We start from the raw sequence: 18,970 nt of genomic DNA, 5'->3' as shown, positions 1-18,970 counted from the left end.
CCTCTTCAGGTTATCTTCTTGACATTTAAACTTGTTTAGGGCTGCTCCCTTGTCGGCTTCATGTCAGCAAATGGTCTGTATTAGCACATCTTTCGCTAAGTAATGTTTGGAATTGCAGTCGAATCCTCTTTACTGATGGTTTCTCCTCCATAAAAATCAAAAGAGTTTTGGTACCAAAAGTTCTTAACCATGTACAACCAGTTAATACATGGTTCAATCTAGTTTATTTTTCAATCTTTTGAAAACAAAAATAAGAAATAAAAAAAATTATGCCACTAGTTTCTCGCTTTAGTATACCCAAAAAATGGCTTCATTCTTTAGGGCTCGTTTGGTTCGCAAGAAGCATTTTTCCTCCTAAGAATATGATTCTTGGAAAGTAGATTCCTAAAAAGAGAATACCTAGAAAAATACTTTTGGCATGTTTGATTGACCATGGAAAAGTGACAGATTTCCAAAGTACTTATATTTGGTTGTCCATCCACTTTCCTGCGAAAGTTATGTATAATTTCTATTATATTCTTAATAAAAATTAGATCTTTTATACCTCTTTAATGTTTTTTTAATGCTGAATGGCCTTTTTTAAAAAAAATAAAAATAGAGTGATTCCCGCCTCATGGAAAAGTAAATTTTCCATGTTTCTCATGAAAAATACTTTCCCATGAAATGTGAGAATCATATTTCCATTAAAATACAACTTTTTCGTCTCTCTCCTTTGAAAACTCCAACCAAACAAGAGGCATCTCATTACTTTTCCGTTGACTACACTTTCCCTCTTTCTTTTCCCGCGAACCAAACGAGCCCTTAACTTTCATATATTGGGGAGAGAGACCTATGCATTGGAAATAAAGTGAGGGCCAGCACAAAGGTGTAATAAGGCTCCCTTGTGCAAATGACTTTCCAACAAATAATTTTGAAAAATAATGGAATCAAAGAGTGATCTTGATGCTTTGTCATTGCAAACTAGAGAGTGCAAACATTCAACTAGTATTCTGTTTTGAGTTTCTTCTAAATATGTTTGGATTCAACCATCATGTTGAGAAATGTACTGACCTCATTTTAGCAATGTCTGCCTACTTTACCACGTAGTTTAGGCCAAGGCAATATGGGTTCTATGGCATCACAGAAGCAGGCAGCTACGGACTCTTTCCAGCCTATTGGTTCAGGCAAGAAAATTCGCCTGTTTATATTTTAAATCTTGTCTGACAGACATGAAGTGGCACATGAGTGTGGTAACTTCATAGTTTCAGTAATGTAAATTTGCAACAGGACATTTCTTCATACATGAACTAAGAGAGGTTTTTGACAGGTTCTAATGCTGAGATGGTTGATCAGCCAGGGCCATATATAGTTTTGAGAGATGACGAGCCATATCCCCCTGTAAATGATGTTTGCTGGAGGTAAGCTAGCTATCTTCAAATTTTTCTTCTACCGAGGGGCAGCTAAAACTTTGCTGCTATAAAGCGACAGTCTCTCACTTTTCATGTCTGCCGAATTAAAAGGTGCAGACCATGAGCATAATCACCATGGACTAGCATATAGAATTTGGGTGGTATTAACTAGATGGATATGCCAGATCCTATGTACAAAAGATATCTTGTGGTCAAAAATTTTGTCCGTCAGAATTTACTGATGAAATTAGAGCTGAGAAGCTTGCATCATCTGTACTACTTTAGTTCAAATGTTGATGTGTAAGATTTTTCATTCCATCTTAGTTATCTGCGATTTTTCATTCCATCTTGGTTATCTGCTAAGAAGCTTTTTTTCACATGTTCGATCTATCACTTCTCATCCTTGATTTTGAAGCATTTTTCTTTCAAAACAAATTGTACCAATCCTGGTTTCAGTAAAAAATATACCAAATCATGTGCAATGCAATAGAACTTAGACAAAGTAGTATGTACATACTGAAAAGGTAGACAGAATGTTTTGCCATGCCACCATTGGCGAAAGCAACCGCGGTGTGGATAGTGATTGTGTGGCGGGGGCATATGATACACATCCTGCATGTATCAAGCATGCGAGTGCACAAACACGAGACATGCATTATACACACAAACCCGGCAATCACCATCCATGCAGGGTTACCAGTTGCTGCCCTGACTGCCCATGGCAACATAAATCTATTCCTTAGAGGAACTGAATGCCTGCATGCATGGTTATTCCTTCTACTTCACTAAATTTGCTACTTTATAACAATTGCTCATTGCAGGGGGGATTTTGAAGTTAGTCATATAATTCTGCAGACATTTACTGGAATTCGAGCTCATACACCTGGGAAGCTGCACAGGAAGGCCTATGATATGCTAAAATTGCTTCCAGAGAAGCTTAAGCTCACGGAGCACAGGCGGCTGGACATTTGGCCAAAATCTTTTGAATCCAATCCGCCAACCCTGAGAGACATTGGCATATACTTCTCCGCAAAAGAATTCCCAGAGTATGGCTTCCACTGACTTTTTTGTTCTGCATCTAATTTTGAGTAGCATAGCACTATGTTTGAAAAGACAACAGCAAACAATTCAACACATGAGCACCTAAGTGAACCAAAATCACCCTTATATGAAACAGTTCTTATTTGATCTACCTATCGGGCTTTGTAGGTACAAAGATAGGTATGGGAATTTCTTGAAAAGGTTAGATAGAACGGATAGAGCACTCCAATGCATCCAGGGTGACATCCAGTTTCTGATATTTACATCAACAAAACTCGATGTGGATTCTCAGGGTGAGTTGAATTATTACACCATGTCCATAATATGTCACTTAAATGTTTTTTTTTTTCAAAACATCCTTTTGGTGGCAATGATTTGATTCTGATTCATCAAAATGACCGCAGACAAACTCCTACGAGTTGTTACACTTGTCTGCCTTCCACACCCATAAATCTTGTAGAATACTTCATGGCATGCTCTGCATCCATCAACCATTGGTTTCAAATTTTGCAAGTTTGATAATAATTTATCTAGCCTAAAATTATAATCAGTACTGATAATGACTAATGACAAGTTTTACCCCATGTAGTGGGCTAAATTCATGAATTCTCAGATTCCAACACATTTTTGGTCTAAGCTTATTATGCTCCTTTCTGAATCTAACCTAACACTTAGTCTTGTTTCCTAATAGCCTATTGTCCATCATAATCTACTCTCTCATGTGTTCCATAATTGCCAATTTTTCTTTTGTTGTTGAATGATAACAAGCTGAATACCAATGCATTGAAAAAAGATATTTGATATGTTGGAAGTTAGTTATTTTTTCCTTTAATGCAGTATGATGCAGTTAAGTTCACAAACAATTATAAATTGCAGAGATCTTGTCCCGCAACTAACTTATTGTTTCAAATTATTAATTGTGCTAATGACAAATGTGCAGTGGCACTGAAATCTGAACGCAAGAACAATATATTCCTGTGGGGTCTCTTTCGGCACATAAAACCAAAGGAAGAAAGCATCCAGCAAGAGGAACAACCACCTCATCTTATTGATGCTGCTGTTATAGATGCCGCTGAAAGTCTGCTACACCTTCGATCTGAAGGTAATCGGAGGGTTCAAATGGTGGATAGCCAAATCCATGATGAACCAAACTCAGATCCTGAAATGCCTCCTGGCTTTGAAGGATCAATTCATGGAAAACCCCCACCTGGCTACCCACAAAAAAGGAAACTCAACTAAGCGGGTGTATTCCAAGTCTTGCCAGGAAGCTTGCTGGAGAAAGAATTGCTGTTTCATCAGGTATGAAATATCATGAAATTTATTATATAAGCTTCAAAGTCTATAACACATCTTTTAAAACTACAGGTTCTGATGATTAAAAAAAAATAGGATACCAATGATGCAATGTTTTTAAGTCATCAGCTTTCCCAGATGGACAGTCATAAATTTTTACTACACTGCCAGCTTAGGTTCCAGGCATCTAGTTATTTACAAATTCCTCCCATCCCACTAAACAGTATTTATGATCAAAAATAAAATTAGACATTTTCTTGATTTTCCTCAAAAATGGCTAGCAGAGACTTATATAGACTAATGCATTCCTATACTCTGATTTGCATGGACAGATCACAAAACCAGGAAGTACAACCAATACAGCATGCAGAGATGACCAACAGAATGGAGAAAACATACAACAACTAAAGAAAAAGCCAGGTCAATGGCTTCTCATGTTGGATTTGTAGTAAAAGTTGCACTATTATTTCAGTATGTTTATGGCTGTTTTGACTCATTAAACATTGTTTTCCTTTTAAAGTTATACCAGAGCTTACTCATTAAACATGCCATATGCATGCAAATATACATATCTTTAGCAGCATAATATGTATCGTATAAAGAACTTGCGGGTAAGCACATGTTTATTCATGATGAGATAATCTACTGTTTGTACATGCAAGTAACTCATGAGTTTGTGTTTCACGGTCAGGTCTGTGGTCCCCTCAAAAACAGGTGAGGCCTGTTTTTTCCTCTTCAGACTAGTGGAAGCCCAAAATGAATACATCACACACCAAGGCCATAACAGGCCATGTACATAAATCAAGCATAGCAAAATATCACTACAAAAGTGCAGATGCACATGTTAACACAGTAGTGCTTACCACTTTTTTTACTCTTTCAGAGGTCAACCATCTGGTATCCAATCTGTCAAATTTTTGACAGAATATCGAGTCCTGCTGCCCTTTACTTCAGCAACAAAAGGGATTATAGCGAACAGTCTACAATTGATACAGGGCATGCAACAGCAATATGCATGGATTATAACAAAGAATACCTTCTTGACGTAAAAACCTACAATAATGACATTAATAGAATTTTCTACACGGAATCTGCTGAGACCAGTAACTATACCGTTTTCTTTACAGTATAAGTGATGCCAGACACAAGTGGGTTTGAACATGCTTATGAAGCCATACAGTAGACTAGGAGGGAACAGTGATTCCATCATAACCAATCCACACATATAAAATCTAAACCAACCCAAGTATTTTCCCATTTGCCTATAATGGATTGAATTGCCTGATCTAGGATGTTTGGGCTTTTCTCACAATATTTGATATATTTGATACACATATATAAGACAAGAGAGTAACATGCACAGCCATGAACCTGCATGGCATGAGTTTCATCAAACACCCATGACATGTGTGTTAAAAAGGACAAGTAAATAGTTAATGGGCTCATGTATAATGTGGTCACAATTTGCATAAAAACCAACCATAAGCATTCAAGCGATGCTTTGAGGCCTCAGTGAATGGTATACCTTCACGAGTGTTTCCATCCATTATTGTTACAAAACCATGGCCCTATCACCTGGCCTGGACAGCAAAGGCACTTCAAAACCTAAAGGAGAGGAGGACTATAACAGAAAGAGAATGATTCCACTCTCTTGATCCATCGGTAATTTCCAAGGATTGTGAGAAAATAAACAGAAGATAAGAAAAGTGTTGCATGGATTTGTGCAAAGAACATTAATTTGGCATTTCACTTGCAAAAGACCACAAAAAAAGGACCTAAGGCAGGTTTCCTTATTAAGGGTAACCTCGTCGGTCCTCGACCACTATGAACTATTAAGTCCCTAAACTTTTAGTGTAGAATTTTATAATGAGTATAAAGCTGACATTATTGAAAAAGGCTGATGTTTTACATGTACAAACACAAGAAAATGACCCAGGACATGTTTCCTACATTGAAAGAAGCCACTTTCCTCAACTACATCACTATTTAGTCCCCAACCCACTGGAGAAATAGCAATTCTTTTCCTTATATTAACGAGGACCGTCAGCCCAAGATGGAGGCTGCTAAGAGAAGGGGCAGCATTTTCTTCAAGGAGGTTCAGGTGGATAACATCTAAGTGGCTCCATGCCTACACTTGTAACCTGGCCTATGATACTAGTTTTATCTTTTCTAATATCACCATTTTGCTGCACCTTATCCCCTACTTGGGTCAAATTTAAGGATGCTTCCATCATTCATTTCAATCAAAACAATATTTATTGTTAAATCGAACTATCAAGCCATGTCATATGCTTTTGAACCCACCTATCTTAATGAAATATTGAAATCTTTGGCTTACCCCTACCCCTCTCTCCTAAGCCATCTGCCAACATTTTGGTTACAAGTCTGCTCTCATTGGGAAATTTAAATACAGCAAACAAAATAGACTCATATGAAAACAAGGATGCCATCGTTCCAAAATTCAAACTGATCTCTTCAGACCCTGAAGCTCAGCTCATTTCCATATTTAAAAATATTAAACTAGCATGACATTTTCTTAGATAGATGCCATCCTTAATCGTAATAACATGTCATTTTCTGGAATACTAGCCATCCCCAATGTACTGTATTGGTGTGATTCCACAATGTTGACAAACAGCATATGCACATATTTACAGCCAAAGAATTATAAACTGACTGAAGGTTATACAACTTTCCTGAAATTATCAAGTTAGGACAGATGCTCATCAACATGTTAATGTTGTAAAGAACGTAATCCAGGGGTCTTCCAAACAGAGAAAATAAACCAACAGGACAACATTCCTCAATGTGAAGTCTGATTGGCGCTGTTTTTAAATATCTTTTTTTTTCTTTCAGGTTTGCACAGTTGGGGATATTATCATTCAGAATATATGGTTGGACAAAGTTAAATATAAACAGCTCAATAGAACATTTTAACAAAACAACAACAATAAATGGGCAATAAAGGATGAAGAGGTGACTCAACATAAAAGCCAAGGTTTTAAATATTGTGGAATGCCCCACATATCCCAACACTCAAGACAGTGGATGTCCCAACCCGTCCTTGTCCATTTCCCAACACATCCCATCCTGACACTAGGACAGTGGGATGCTCCTGTCACCATGATATTTAAAGCCCTGATAAAGGCTGTGTTTGGCTAGGAATAAGAAGGAACAAGAGCCTTTTATCCCACTTATTTGACCTCCTTTCAGCCAAACATTCATTTGAGTACATGGTTAAACCACTTCTTCAGAGGGCAGATTAGGTATTTCAGAAAATTAGGTCCAACATAAATGCTTTACTTTTCTCCTCCAATAACTAAATCCAAACAAAAGGTAAAATAATTTAACCCTCCTTTTCCCCTCCAACTTATTGCATTTACCCAGCTAATCTGGATTCTTTATTCCACAACCAACCATAGCCAAAGGAATTAGTGGTAACTAACTGTCACAATAAAGCTAAATGATGAATTTATTTTGATTCTATGAATACTTAGTGGTGTTTAATAAACTATAAAAGAAGAAATAACAGAAGAAGAACAGAAATATATTGAGGAAGTTATAAATATGCAAGTGGATGATGTGGAATGTTATAAAGCAAAGGAAGAAGAAGAAGAAGAAAAATATGAAGAAGAAGAAAAATATGAAGAAGGAAATAAAACTTCCTTGATCACCCGAGAGATAAAGCATGACCTTAGATTCTAACCTCATAACAGAGAATAAATCAGAAATAAAACATACCTTTAGATGCACGTACAAAGATCCAAATTAAGATTCTAACCTCCTAACAGAAATAAAACACAAGTAACTCAATTTATGATCAATTCATGACTCTTTGCACATATTGCCAAAATTTTTAGGACTTTCCAAAATTACATGCTCAAAAGAAATTCTAGAACAAGTATAACCCTTTCAAACTCAGAGCATAACCCTACTCAACTTCGAATAGATAAAGTGAAATTACAATCTCTATTATGTCATACAACATTTATAACTACATCATATCACAGGCACGCCATGAAGCGTAGCATAATGCCATAGAATACCCTATTTTAGACCCCTATCTGGAACATATTATCATGCACTAAGATTTACTGGCCAGACATAATATATAAATGCAATACAAATGAATAAATGTTTTTCACCTCTAAATAACGAGTATCAGCTTTACATCCATGGCCCTGCTAAACTATAAGCTTGCAACTGGTACCTTAAACACAATAGAAGTAAACTAAGGTCAGCCATCCAGTCTAAATAACATAAAGTATCAAGGGTATGTCCTGGACCCAAAACATAACTACCGTAAGCACAACCCACCCCATCCCCTTAACATAGAACTCTCAAAACAGTTGAATGTTAAATCAAAATTCAAATATTTCTCCTCCATCTGCAAAGCATGCCAAATTGGAATCTTTCAGAACCTTCAATCAAGTATTTAAAATATATCATTTAGTGGCATATATTGATTTTTTATTAATGAATTATTGGAGCAAGATTTTTTTTAATCTTGGATATGATTCAAAATCTATTGATCTATTACCAAGTGAATAACTTGTAAACAAAGCAAAATAAGGCTTATAAATTTCTAACCTAGCTTGCAGAAAAGATTAACTTTTTCTTCATTTTTCGTTACATTATTTGGCTATCTACAAATCTGGTCTCTTCAGAGAAGTGATTCACATGTGTTTTTAAAAATTTAGAACCTGGATATCGATCCCTTGTTTTTCAAATGTGCAAACCAGAAGAAAGAATCATCAACAAATTAATTAGAAGAATAAGCTAATAGCAAATATCTCACTCACCTCATGATATCTGCAACCCTCAAGCAATGACTCCCCTATCATGATTTCATCGAAGCATGCCTTGCATCGCCGATAAGTGTAAACTGAAAACATCGATAAAAGTATAGGCTTAATGAAGACTAGGAAATTTTCGAAAAAATATATGAAAGCACAGCAAAATATTGGATACAAGCGCCCATTACCTAATATCAAAAGCTCTCCCATATCTCACCTGCATAAGTGGCTGCCTTCTAGTTTCCTGGCTTGAAAAGTTGATAAAATCAATTTGATACAAAGCAAAGGAATCCAATAAAAACTTGTAGTCAAGAAACAGATATCAATTCCAGACTTTAATGAAAAAGTCGGCCATGTTATATCCTGTTCAAGAACTTGGATTTCTGAATGATATGCAGGTCAAAATCTGTGTCCTAGACAAACTATAAAATTTCATACGCTCAAGAATTGTTCTATTGGTTTCGATCTCAGGACAATACGTATCACTGGATAAGGTTAGTCAAATCGAGACCAAACAATGGAATTGAAGGCTAAATGCTAAATATAGAACATGTGACGTTAAAATTTTCCACACAATTAAAATAATAAATGCAGAAATTAGAAGACTATACCATTAGGTCCCTGTGGACGATTCTTGTATAGGGAAACAATAGTGAAATTGGACTAATTTTATTGAATGCTAAAGATTATACAGGTATGGTTTATTTCAAGATTCAAGACAACTTTCCCATTTTTCTGGAACACATCAGAGGACCATCAATTTGACTGCATATTATAGAATTTTGTGAAAACTCAGGAATGAGTGTGGAGCAGAAAATGTATAAAAAATTAATGACAAAGATCCTTTTAATGAATGTTATTACAGGGACCAAAATATGCAAATTAGATGCATTACAGCTCAACAGCGTCGAAAAGATATCTTGCCTTTTACTATTTTTCTTTTCTTATTTCAAATAATTAGAAATTAATTCCAAAATTTTAGGAAAGAAAAAACCAAGGGATGTTATTATGTTGGAGATCATGCCAAGTTGGCTGACAAAAAAATAAACAAACAAAAAATTGAAAAGAAAAATCACAAAGGAGTGTTATGTAATAGTTGTACAACTGCTACTACCTCAACCAGCAAGAAAAAGTAGCCGAATCTAAGTCTCCAAATTTTATAGAGATCCTCATGAAGTATCCTTCTCAAAACCCAAAATATACTTAATAACTTGCTCGTCCCTAAGGGTGCAAATGGGTCAGGTCAGACGGGATCGTGAATGACCCCGACCCAATCCAGTAAAAGATCGGGTCGGATCGGGTTGGGTCCACAGCTACAATTTTTGACTCCATGGGTTATTCGGGTCAGGTAGAGTCCATGTATAACGATAAAAAGCAAAAAAAAAAAAAAAAAAAAAGCAAAGAACATCATCTTATAATAGTCGTGGATATGTGAGGATAAGATATAATGAGTAAATTCAGAAGAACCATGGCTTTCTTGAGGCTCTTGTGGGTTCACTGAGATAGGTTTCGCATGTCACAACATCCTTCCAAAGATCTAAAATATGGTAGCCTCATGTGTTTCCTTTTTAAAAAATAAATACATCAGAAGAACAGAAGAAGATAGAGGTAATTTGGGCGCTGGGTTGGGCATAATTATTAGAAGCGGTGTAGGTTGGATTCAGTCCACCCATCCCATCCACCGACTAATGTATCTAACTGAGCAATTTTTTTCCAGAATAAAAAGATTTTAAAAAAAGAAAAAAAAACAAAAAGTTTGGTATTGGCTGCGGTCGTACAACTTTCAATCTTAAATTTATTTATATTTTCTATAAAACTAAAGAACACTCAAAAACATTTTTTGTTGATTATTAGAAAGTGCGCCATCTTAGCTAAAATCAAACATCGTCCGATGCCAGCAAGAGCACACTGATCTCAAACAAATGTGTCGTGCACCATCCAAAAAAAACGAAACAGGGCGAAAGCGAAAAGATCGAATGAAGTACCTTAAAGAAACGGTAGCTCTTGTAGGTTTGGGTCAGGTCGGATCGGGTCGGATTGAGTCGTTGGGTAAACAATCCAAAATTGACCTAAAAAATAACGGATCGGGTTGGGTCGTGATTCAGTAAACCCAGACCCGAACTGAAAAATAAAACGGGTCCAAGTTGAGACCCCGACCTGGCCCCACATGTCCTTAAAAATGGGTCGGGTCTAAACGGGTCAAGTCGAATCGGGTCACGGGTCAACCCGACCCATTTGCAGCCTTGCTCGTCCCAACCTAGTTTGTCTTCACAATATTGCCCCACCTTCCATAAGCCATACCATCAACCTCTGATACTTATTGTCTCTTACCTAGAAAGACATTATTGATCATCTCTTGACACCCGTACTCCTTTACAGGCAAATATTGTCCGAGTTACTAACTGAATCCATCTACATCTAAACTAAAATTCTAGTCCCAGAGCTTGTTCACCAAACAAGTGATAAACCATACTGCATACTTCAAGTTGTAAATTAAATATAAACAAAAATAGTAAACATGCCAAATTGGGTACAATGTTTACCAGTTTTATTTGAACCTAAAATCTTCAAAGCATAATTATCCAGAGTTGTAAATATTAATTAAGAGTACAAATAAAATAATATTATAATTATAATTATAACTAAATTATAATAATTATATAAATAGTCCTGTCTTTCATATTCCAAATGAAAATGGCTTTCTCCAAAAATTGAGTGTTCCAAATGAAATGAAAAAGGCAATAACCAAAGAAGACCGAAAGGACGTATAAACCCTGATGTTCTATTTGAATTAGTAGACAACAACATGATAAATTCTTGAGGTATGAAAGGTGATACTGTCGACCAATTTACCTGCACAAGAACTCAAACCAAATGCACAATGGTGTCATGATGAAGACCAAGTGCATCTTGTGGTCCTTTTCATGCAAGAACTTTGCTAATTGAATATATTCCATAAAAGGAATTAAGAAGGCTTTAAAATGAAAGCACGTGAAAGCATAGAGGGTAAGGTGATCAAAGAAGGAATTTTCTTATGAACAAAGAAATGATCAACAGCTTTTACACATAACTTGCAACGATAGCATTAATGGGCAGTCCATATTTGAAAAAACAAAAAAGTCTGCAAAAGCAAGTGAAAATATTATTAAAGAAGATTATAGATTGAACCTGCGATCGCCGTCTCTAACTGAATGCTCAACTAAGGTCGTGTACAACAACCTTAACCGCACAAGCCTGGCACTGATCTTCTTCCGCAGCTCTTGCTTCCTTCACTTACTGCCTTAGAAAGGAACAAGCTTAATTTAGGCACCTACCTCCAATCGGCGGTCGTAGCATGACCTCAAGAGTACCTTCTGATTACAGCATATAGAGGTGTACTAATCCCACCATTTGAGCCAGAGCAACATTCATTCTTTAATTGCTACCCGATCAAACTTAGCTAATAACACTGCTTTCATCATTTTTTATTTTTAAAAAAAGGAAAAAGTGGGGCAGAAAGAGCAAAATGATGTTCGTAGGTCCAACTAATATTTGCAGATAAGATGAGAGAACCCCACCCAGGCTCCAGCAATCAGCCTAACTTGATTCTGATGTGACTTGGTAAGGATAGTGAGAAACGCCTGTATCAAATACATAGTTCTATATAAGAATGGCATTGCTAAGCCTCATTTCTAAAGCAATGGTTCCTCTATCATGATTTCAATAATGCATGCCTTGTATCTCTTGAAATGTTCAAGTAACCGCGATGCTGAAAATGTTAGACTGAGTGAAGTGTAAGGAAGCCCAAAAGCAATTTGAACACATGGTAAAATAGTAAAAAAAGGGGGAAAGGAACCCATTGCCTAGAGTCTTAGTCTCCTTTTGTCTCACATGAACTAATCATATGCCTTTAAGGTAACTTTTTGTTTAAGGGAGTGCGCAAGGGACCAGTAGACAAAAAATCCAGAGAAGAAAATTCAATAAAAAAGGCATCTTGTATAAAAAAAGAGAGGCCTAGTGCACGAGGCTCCAGCTACTGTGGAATTTGGCGAGGGTCAGATGTACACAGCCTTACCCCCACATGCAGAGCGTATTTTGAATCCATGATACTCAGGTCATAATTGAGTAACCATATTGTTGCACCAAGATCCACCATTTATATAAAAAAGGGCATCCTATTATCATGTTACGCACCCAGTATGTCCTCAGAAGTCCGTATATAATTTCAGAAATTGAAAACTTGTTTTGAACAAGGTAAGCCAAATAGTGTCGAACCAGCCGATTCGGAACGTAAAGAACCGGATTGGTTACCAGCAAGGTTCGCCGTACCAACCGTACCGACATACCGATGCAGTCCGGTATCGGTACGGTACCGAACCGAGCCGAACCGGTACCATACCGAAAGTGCCACAGCGTGTAGCTAAAGCCACGCACTGTCTCCCGTGCAAAACACCTCGTACCGGTGCGAACCGACCGGTATGGATATGTATGGGTGCGAACCAAGCCATTCGCACCGATACAAGCCATGAACCGATCGGTTTGGGTCGGAACCGATTTCAATAACTGTACCGTACCGGTGCCTGTCGGTACCAGTATGTACGGGCCGAACCGACCAGTATCGGTTGGTTCAGCAAACCATGGTTACCAACATGATTCACTCCTTCGAAATGGCTTATAAATGGTGTCTCACTTTCCCTCATTCGAAGCACTCATTCCCGTCAAAGCCGTCGTCCCCGTTCGAAGTCCTTGTCTCCTTCAATGGATCCAGTTAATCTCTCCTTCTCTCCCTCTCCCCCCTCTCTCTTGGGGTTCCCACCACCAGATCCGAAGCTCTCAAAGCTCCCTATCAATGGATCTGGTGAGTCTCTTTCCCTTCTCTCAAAGTTCTCGTCGCCAGATCCGGAGCTCTCGAAGCTCTTTGTCGATGGGGCCTTGACCTCTCTCTCCCTCCCTCCCTTCATCTCTTTTCTCTCCCCCCCTCTCCCTCTCCCTCCCTGTCTTCTCGAAGTTCTCCATTGATGAGGCCTCTCTCCTTCCTCTCCCCCTTCTCCCTCTCCCTCTCCCCCTCCCTCTCCTTGTTTCCATACACTCAGGAACAGTATGATATAGACCCATACTATACTGAACCAAACCAATCGCCAATCGGTATGACTCTCGACACCGATCCTCGACACCGATCCAGCAGACCTTTGCTTTGAAATTTCTGACAGTAACAATCACTACTTAGTCTACTCAAATTAAGACCAAATCTTGGACAAGGCTCAAAAGTAGCCTAGAAAACTTTGACAACTAATCTGTCACAAATAATAATGCAGAATAGAAACATTATGTCATTTGGTGATTCAAGACCAATAATTAACAAAAAAAGAAAATGCTAATGAAACCATATAATATGTCTTGTAATGGAAAGTATAATTTCTTTGAATATTTACTAATATAATATAATGGTTCTTTTGATTGCATCCTCTATATGTTCTGAATCAATTATGCAACAAGAAAGCTTAACATTTCGCATGGTGATCATACAAGGAAGTTCCAAATAATTATAGAGATAAAGGGCAGGTGGACACATTGTACAGCATGTGGACTTGTTCATGTTTTAGCTTATTTTCCTCGAAAGGCGATAAAATAATGAAAGTAAACAGCACAAACTTGTAAGGTGCTATTAATGAACACAATTTTTTGGACTAGAAGATGCAATGCTGGGATTCTTATTTCTTGACAATTATACCATCTCTCATTGTTTTTATCTCCTTTATTTTAGAAATCAAGGTTTTAAAGGATCAGGACCACGCCAATCCTTAGTTGGCATGGCATGCATTGTGCCATATACTGTACCAACACAACATACTAACTAGTAAAGATCCAGCTAAAGTGAGCAAGAAAAGATAAACCAAGGGTACAATCAAGGTTCGCCATCTTAGTACCATACCCCGTACCGATGCCACACAAGCATAGTGTTGCTACGATATAGCACGAAATTTTTTTGGCGTATCGAGTATCGGTACACCACCCATACCGAGTACCCATACCAAACCGATACAGTACGTCTCGTACCATCCAATTTGGAACAGTATGGCGTACCATGGGTATAGTATTGAGTGGACAGGATGGTACGAGGTCAATATGGCATCTTGGGGCCAACCAAGTATAACTAAACCAATTTGCTAGTCTACATGTACTATTATAACTAAACCAACTTTCTAGATTATTTATGCAATCATGCGAAGACAGCCTCCATGGATTAGGTAACACATGCTGGTGGCTTGCCAACTTGGCACCAACAAGTTATGCACCATGCCGTGCCTTCCGAATGTTTGGCTTGATTGCATGTCACGCACTCAAATGCAACTAGTACCATGTCAATGTTGCTCACCAAAAAGCCACTGCATGGTATATATCATACGTTGTCAATTAACACTTTAATCCATATCAACCACTAGCAGCTACTTCATGACTACTCTTTTGCTCAATAGTGTGACACAATTATTTTCAGAGTTCTGCGTCCCAATCAAGGGCCATTAAAGGGACCATTAGAGTTCGCCCAACTAATATCATCTCTGAGCACAAGAGTACGATTTTTTTGGGAAACCATGAACAATTTCAAGTCCCAAGTGAATCATCTTCCCAAGTTTAAGCCACTACAATTATCTAACTTACTATGACCATCTTTGCATGGAGATTTCCTTGTATGAGCTATTTTTGGAGGAGAGTTTTCTTGATGGTAATGCCACACACACCATGTTCTTTTACCAAAGACATGTCGTGGCTTCTTGCTCAACTTTATGACATTTGGCCGCCATTCTTTAGCGCTTCTTATTTAGGCATGACTAAGGAATGAATTATATGCTTTTGGTGCTCCTTCATTGTTACTAAATAGAAGGTTCTAGCTAGACCCTCCAGTGACCACGTCAAATTGTACCAATTTTGGTTAGTGTCAAAATATATGCATCTATATTGACTAGAGAAATCATATTGGCATTATGAATGCTGCATTCTCATCTTTTCCTAAATAAGAATATATTAATGTTGAAAATTCATAAGCAATTATTTAATATTTTACGAGTTAATTACTCCATCTCTACTTTCTGTATCAATTTTATCCCTTTCAAATTTAACCTATTTGAACAAGGTTAAAATGCAGAATATCTCTAGAAACTCTTCATTAACAAAAAAAAAAATGGAGGAAAAAAACTAGACCATATAACCATCTTTCGCACCAATAGTCACAAATTGAAGTCTACGAGTTATTAACAATCAAAACCTAACATCTACAAATTTATTTAATATCCAAAACTCGCATTACAACTTAGCCTCGAAACCAAATAAAGTCTCAAATAGTAAACTTCTCCAACCCTTGAACCTAACACCAGCCTCATTCCTCAATGGCTTGTCTCTATAGTACTTAGCTATAATCGAATGTATAAGAAGCCATCATCTACCTCCCCTGATCTCCAGGTCTTTCATTTAATCAACTCCAAGTTCCATCTTCTACTTCAATAGATTAACGCAATTTACTGTGTGAATCCCCACTTAACAAGTTTTGATTTCAAAGCATGCTTCGCAGCAACCATAGATAGCCTTTGTCCTCCCCCTCTTCTCTCTCCAAAGGCTCCAGAAGCCCTTCTCTTCCTCCAAGACCAAACAAAGCGGCAACTCATTCTCAAGCACTAGCAGCGGATGATTTGAAGAAAAGCATGCTGTGCACTTTAAATTGGAAATCAATGCAACTATTAACTAATAATAATAAATATATGAAAATCAACGAATTTCCTTACTTCACCTGTCCTTGAGCAACTACATCTGCTTATACTGGTCTGCCTTAGCTATGTCATTTAAAATTTCCCCCTTTTTTAATTCAACATTTTCGTTCCACTGCTTGATCTCGTAATTAAGTTCCTAAAGCTATTTGCATGATGCACTTTCATTCTCTCCAATGCTCCCTCCAACACCCTCCTGCATTTAGGTTTGCTTGAATCAAAAAACTTTTATTTTCCAAGCCATCAAAGTTTATACAGAGAAGCCCAATACCAAAATTGATAAACCATAAAATAAAATTTCAGGCATGATCCATGATAATGCATAATGAAAATTCTTGAATATTTAAACCATGAACAGAGACATTCCGAAGAAACTTATGCTGACATGAACTCACTCTACATGTATTTAGTAAAGTTGTAAAGCATAAGCCAAGTACTTTCACATACGAACCTTATGAATAAATACATCACACACGTGTGTGCGTACAAGAGCTAGGGAGTAGAATATTTGAAAGTGAGCACATAAAGACATCGGACTGAAATAATCCATGAATACACTTCTTTGAATTGGAAAAGGAAAGACAGACAGCTCTTCAACTTAACCTGGCAAGATGGCATAGATGGTCTCTTCAATGCTGGTAATTAACCGAGTTTGGAAAGAAATTTATAAGTGAATAGTACAAATTTTAGAACTTTAGTATGGTCAATCCGGTGCTAGTCATTAATAGAGTATCTTCCTCTCAACAATTTGACGTGGTCACTGGAGGGTTTAGCCTTGTATTAGCTTAGGCTGATAACTGTGCAAATAGGCCATATCTTGTCTAGGCAAAATTTTTGAAATGATACCTTTATTCCCATGTCTTCCAGCTACTTTATCACCTACTTTGATTTCACGTTTCTGTGAAATATATACACGAATCATTTCTGGATTATAACTGGAACCTCCCCTTTTTCTGAATCCATCTCACATCAATAACGCAACCCCTTCCACCTATAACTAAACCAACTTTATGCAAGTTGGTTCCTGAAACGATAACAAGGATCGGATGCACTATTATCGATTCCTGCGATCTACTACAAGAGGATATTCGAGAATCCCCACTTTTGTAGAAGAAACGATTTCAGCTATTTCAAGATCTGATTTAAAGGGAATATCAGCATAAAAATTGTGATTCTTAATAACTTTCTTGCTTTCCTCTTTTTCTTCCTTTGCGAATAATGTGAAGATCCCTAGTTAATAACAGAAAAGCGTAAAAGAAAAGGAGATGAAGAAAAAATTAATAGTTAAAAACACATCACCACCTCTTCTCCTTCTCTTCCCCTTGGCCCGCAAGGAGTTTCTTGGACGCGTTCTTCGCAGTCCTTCGTACTTGCTTTCTATCCTCGCCTCCCTCTCGCTCACTTCTTCTCCTCCGCCACCGCCATCATCGCCCTCAGATCGATCCCCGATCGATCGAAATCCACCACCGAAACACCAGAAAGAACCCCAGCCAGCGAGAAGTCGTCGCCGGAGAGCGAGGGTTCCGGAGTACCGATCGATGGCGGCGGGGTGCACGGTGCATCGCGTCGGCAATAAACCCTAGTTTCTGTGAGAGCCGGAGCGAGCGGAGATCAGGCCGGAGAGCGGACGGAGACGGTGGTGAGGTGAGGATAAAGAAAAGCGGGAATACGGGTTAAGCATAAAGCATGCACGCGCGTGGACAAAACTTCTCTAAATCTTGGCCCAGGCCCAGCCCATCATAGTACCCAACAATTATCCAACCCATTATAGCACGCAAGGTTGGAGTGTGGGATGTGAATTCATAGGATTCGGCGTGTATCTTTGTTTATGTGATGACAGAGTTTGAATGGTGGTAAAGTATATTTTGATTTGGCAATTCCCAATCCCTGCTAACCAAACCTACTACAAATAGAGGCCGAGGCCAAATTCAAATAGTAATGCTACAAGGTGAAAGAAGAAAAATGGAAATAAGGAAGTGGAGGAGGTGAAGGAAGTTAGCAACCATGGCTGGATTTGTGGCAAACCTATGGCCTGTTGGGTTACCTTTGCATGCCTGCGTTTGGCCATGATCTGTTATGGCCTCCTAGTTTGAGTCATGGCACTAGTTCATGGATATGCACTTAATGTCTGTATGCTTAAGTTATCTATTTACTTTCAGCTCATAAAATTCTCTTGATGGTGTGTTATTTTGTTTTGGTGACTCTTATTGTGTTATAGTAAAATCCTTTGTCTTATTTTTTTTTTCACTTGCTATGCACCTTTAATTATAAGACCTTTTGTTGGCTTGGTGGTGGCATATATATTTGGTGGTTGCAAATTGGATGACCACCTAGCTGGAAACCTTTGCAACTATCAAATTAATTATGATATTTCTTCTGTGACTTTTAATAACACAAGCCCTCAAATTCTAAGCCAAGGCTGGTTGCCTTGATCTCATATTTTTAATTTATGTTGGAAAATGGGTTGGAAGAAACTCGATCATTGGTCATTGTTGTTGGAAATGGTTGTGGCACAAGTTATTTCAATACCGTAGTTGTTGGAAATGGGCTTGTGGAAATTCACTGATTAAGGGTGTATATATTAGTAAAATGATTTTTTTATTGGTAAATGATTGCAATGTGACTTATTACTATATTATATGCGAACTAGTATTATCAGTGTTATAGATAAAGTGATTGATATGGTTGTACGTGGCAAATGTGGAAGGTTGCT

The 18,970-nt window shown here is 37.7% G+C and overlaps 1 protein-coding gene across 25 annotated transcripts; it reads right to left on the bottom strand.

The window, feature by feature from the left end:
* Nucleotides 1-1,141: 1,141 nt before the first annotated feature.
* LOC103724194 lies at nt 1,142-17,922 on the bottom strand. 25 transcript variants are annotated; one of them, XM_039126170.1, is made up of 6 exons: nt 17,560-17,922; nt 8,707-8,762; nt 8,525-8,607; nt 7,464-7,506; nt 4,586-4,665; nt 1,142-1,484 (listed from the first exon to the last, which is right to left on the bottom strand). In XM_039126170.1, exons 2-6 carry the CDS (start codon nt 8,726-8,728, stop codon nt 1,479-1,481), a joined length of 234 nt encoding a protein of 77 aa, XP_038982098.1. In that variant the 5' UTR covers nt 8,729-8,762; nt 17,560-17,922; the 3' UTR covers nt 1,142-1,478. The 25 variants fall into 25 exon arrangements, 7 of the variants coding, with proteins under 7 accessions (XP_038982098.1, XP_026656204.2, XP_026656205.2 ...); XR_003383099.2 differs by lacking the exons at nt 1,142-1,484; nt 4,586-4,665 and adding exons at nt 2,553-3,636; nt 7,868-7,932; XR_003383100.2 differs by lacking the exons at nt 1,142-1,484; nt 4,586-4,665 and adding exons at nt 2,553-3,636; nt 7,868-7,925.
* Between the last annotated feature and the right edge of the window lie 1,048 nt (nt 17,923-18,970).

This window comes from Phoenix dactylifera, chromosome 4 (genome assembly GCF_009389715.1).
Source record: "Phoenix dactylifera cultivar Barhee BC4 chromosome 4, palm_55x_up_171113_PBpolish2nd_filt_p, whole genome shotgun sequence".
NCBI classification, from domain to species: domain Eukaryota; kingdom Viridiplantae; phylum Streptophyta; class Magnoliopsida; order Arecales; family Arecaceae; genus Phoenix; species Phoenix dactylifera.
The sequence above is the reverse complement of the archived record's forward strand: the minus strand, read 5'-3'. Positions and strand labels throughout refer to the sequence as shown.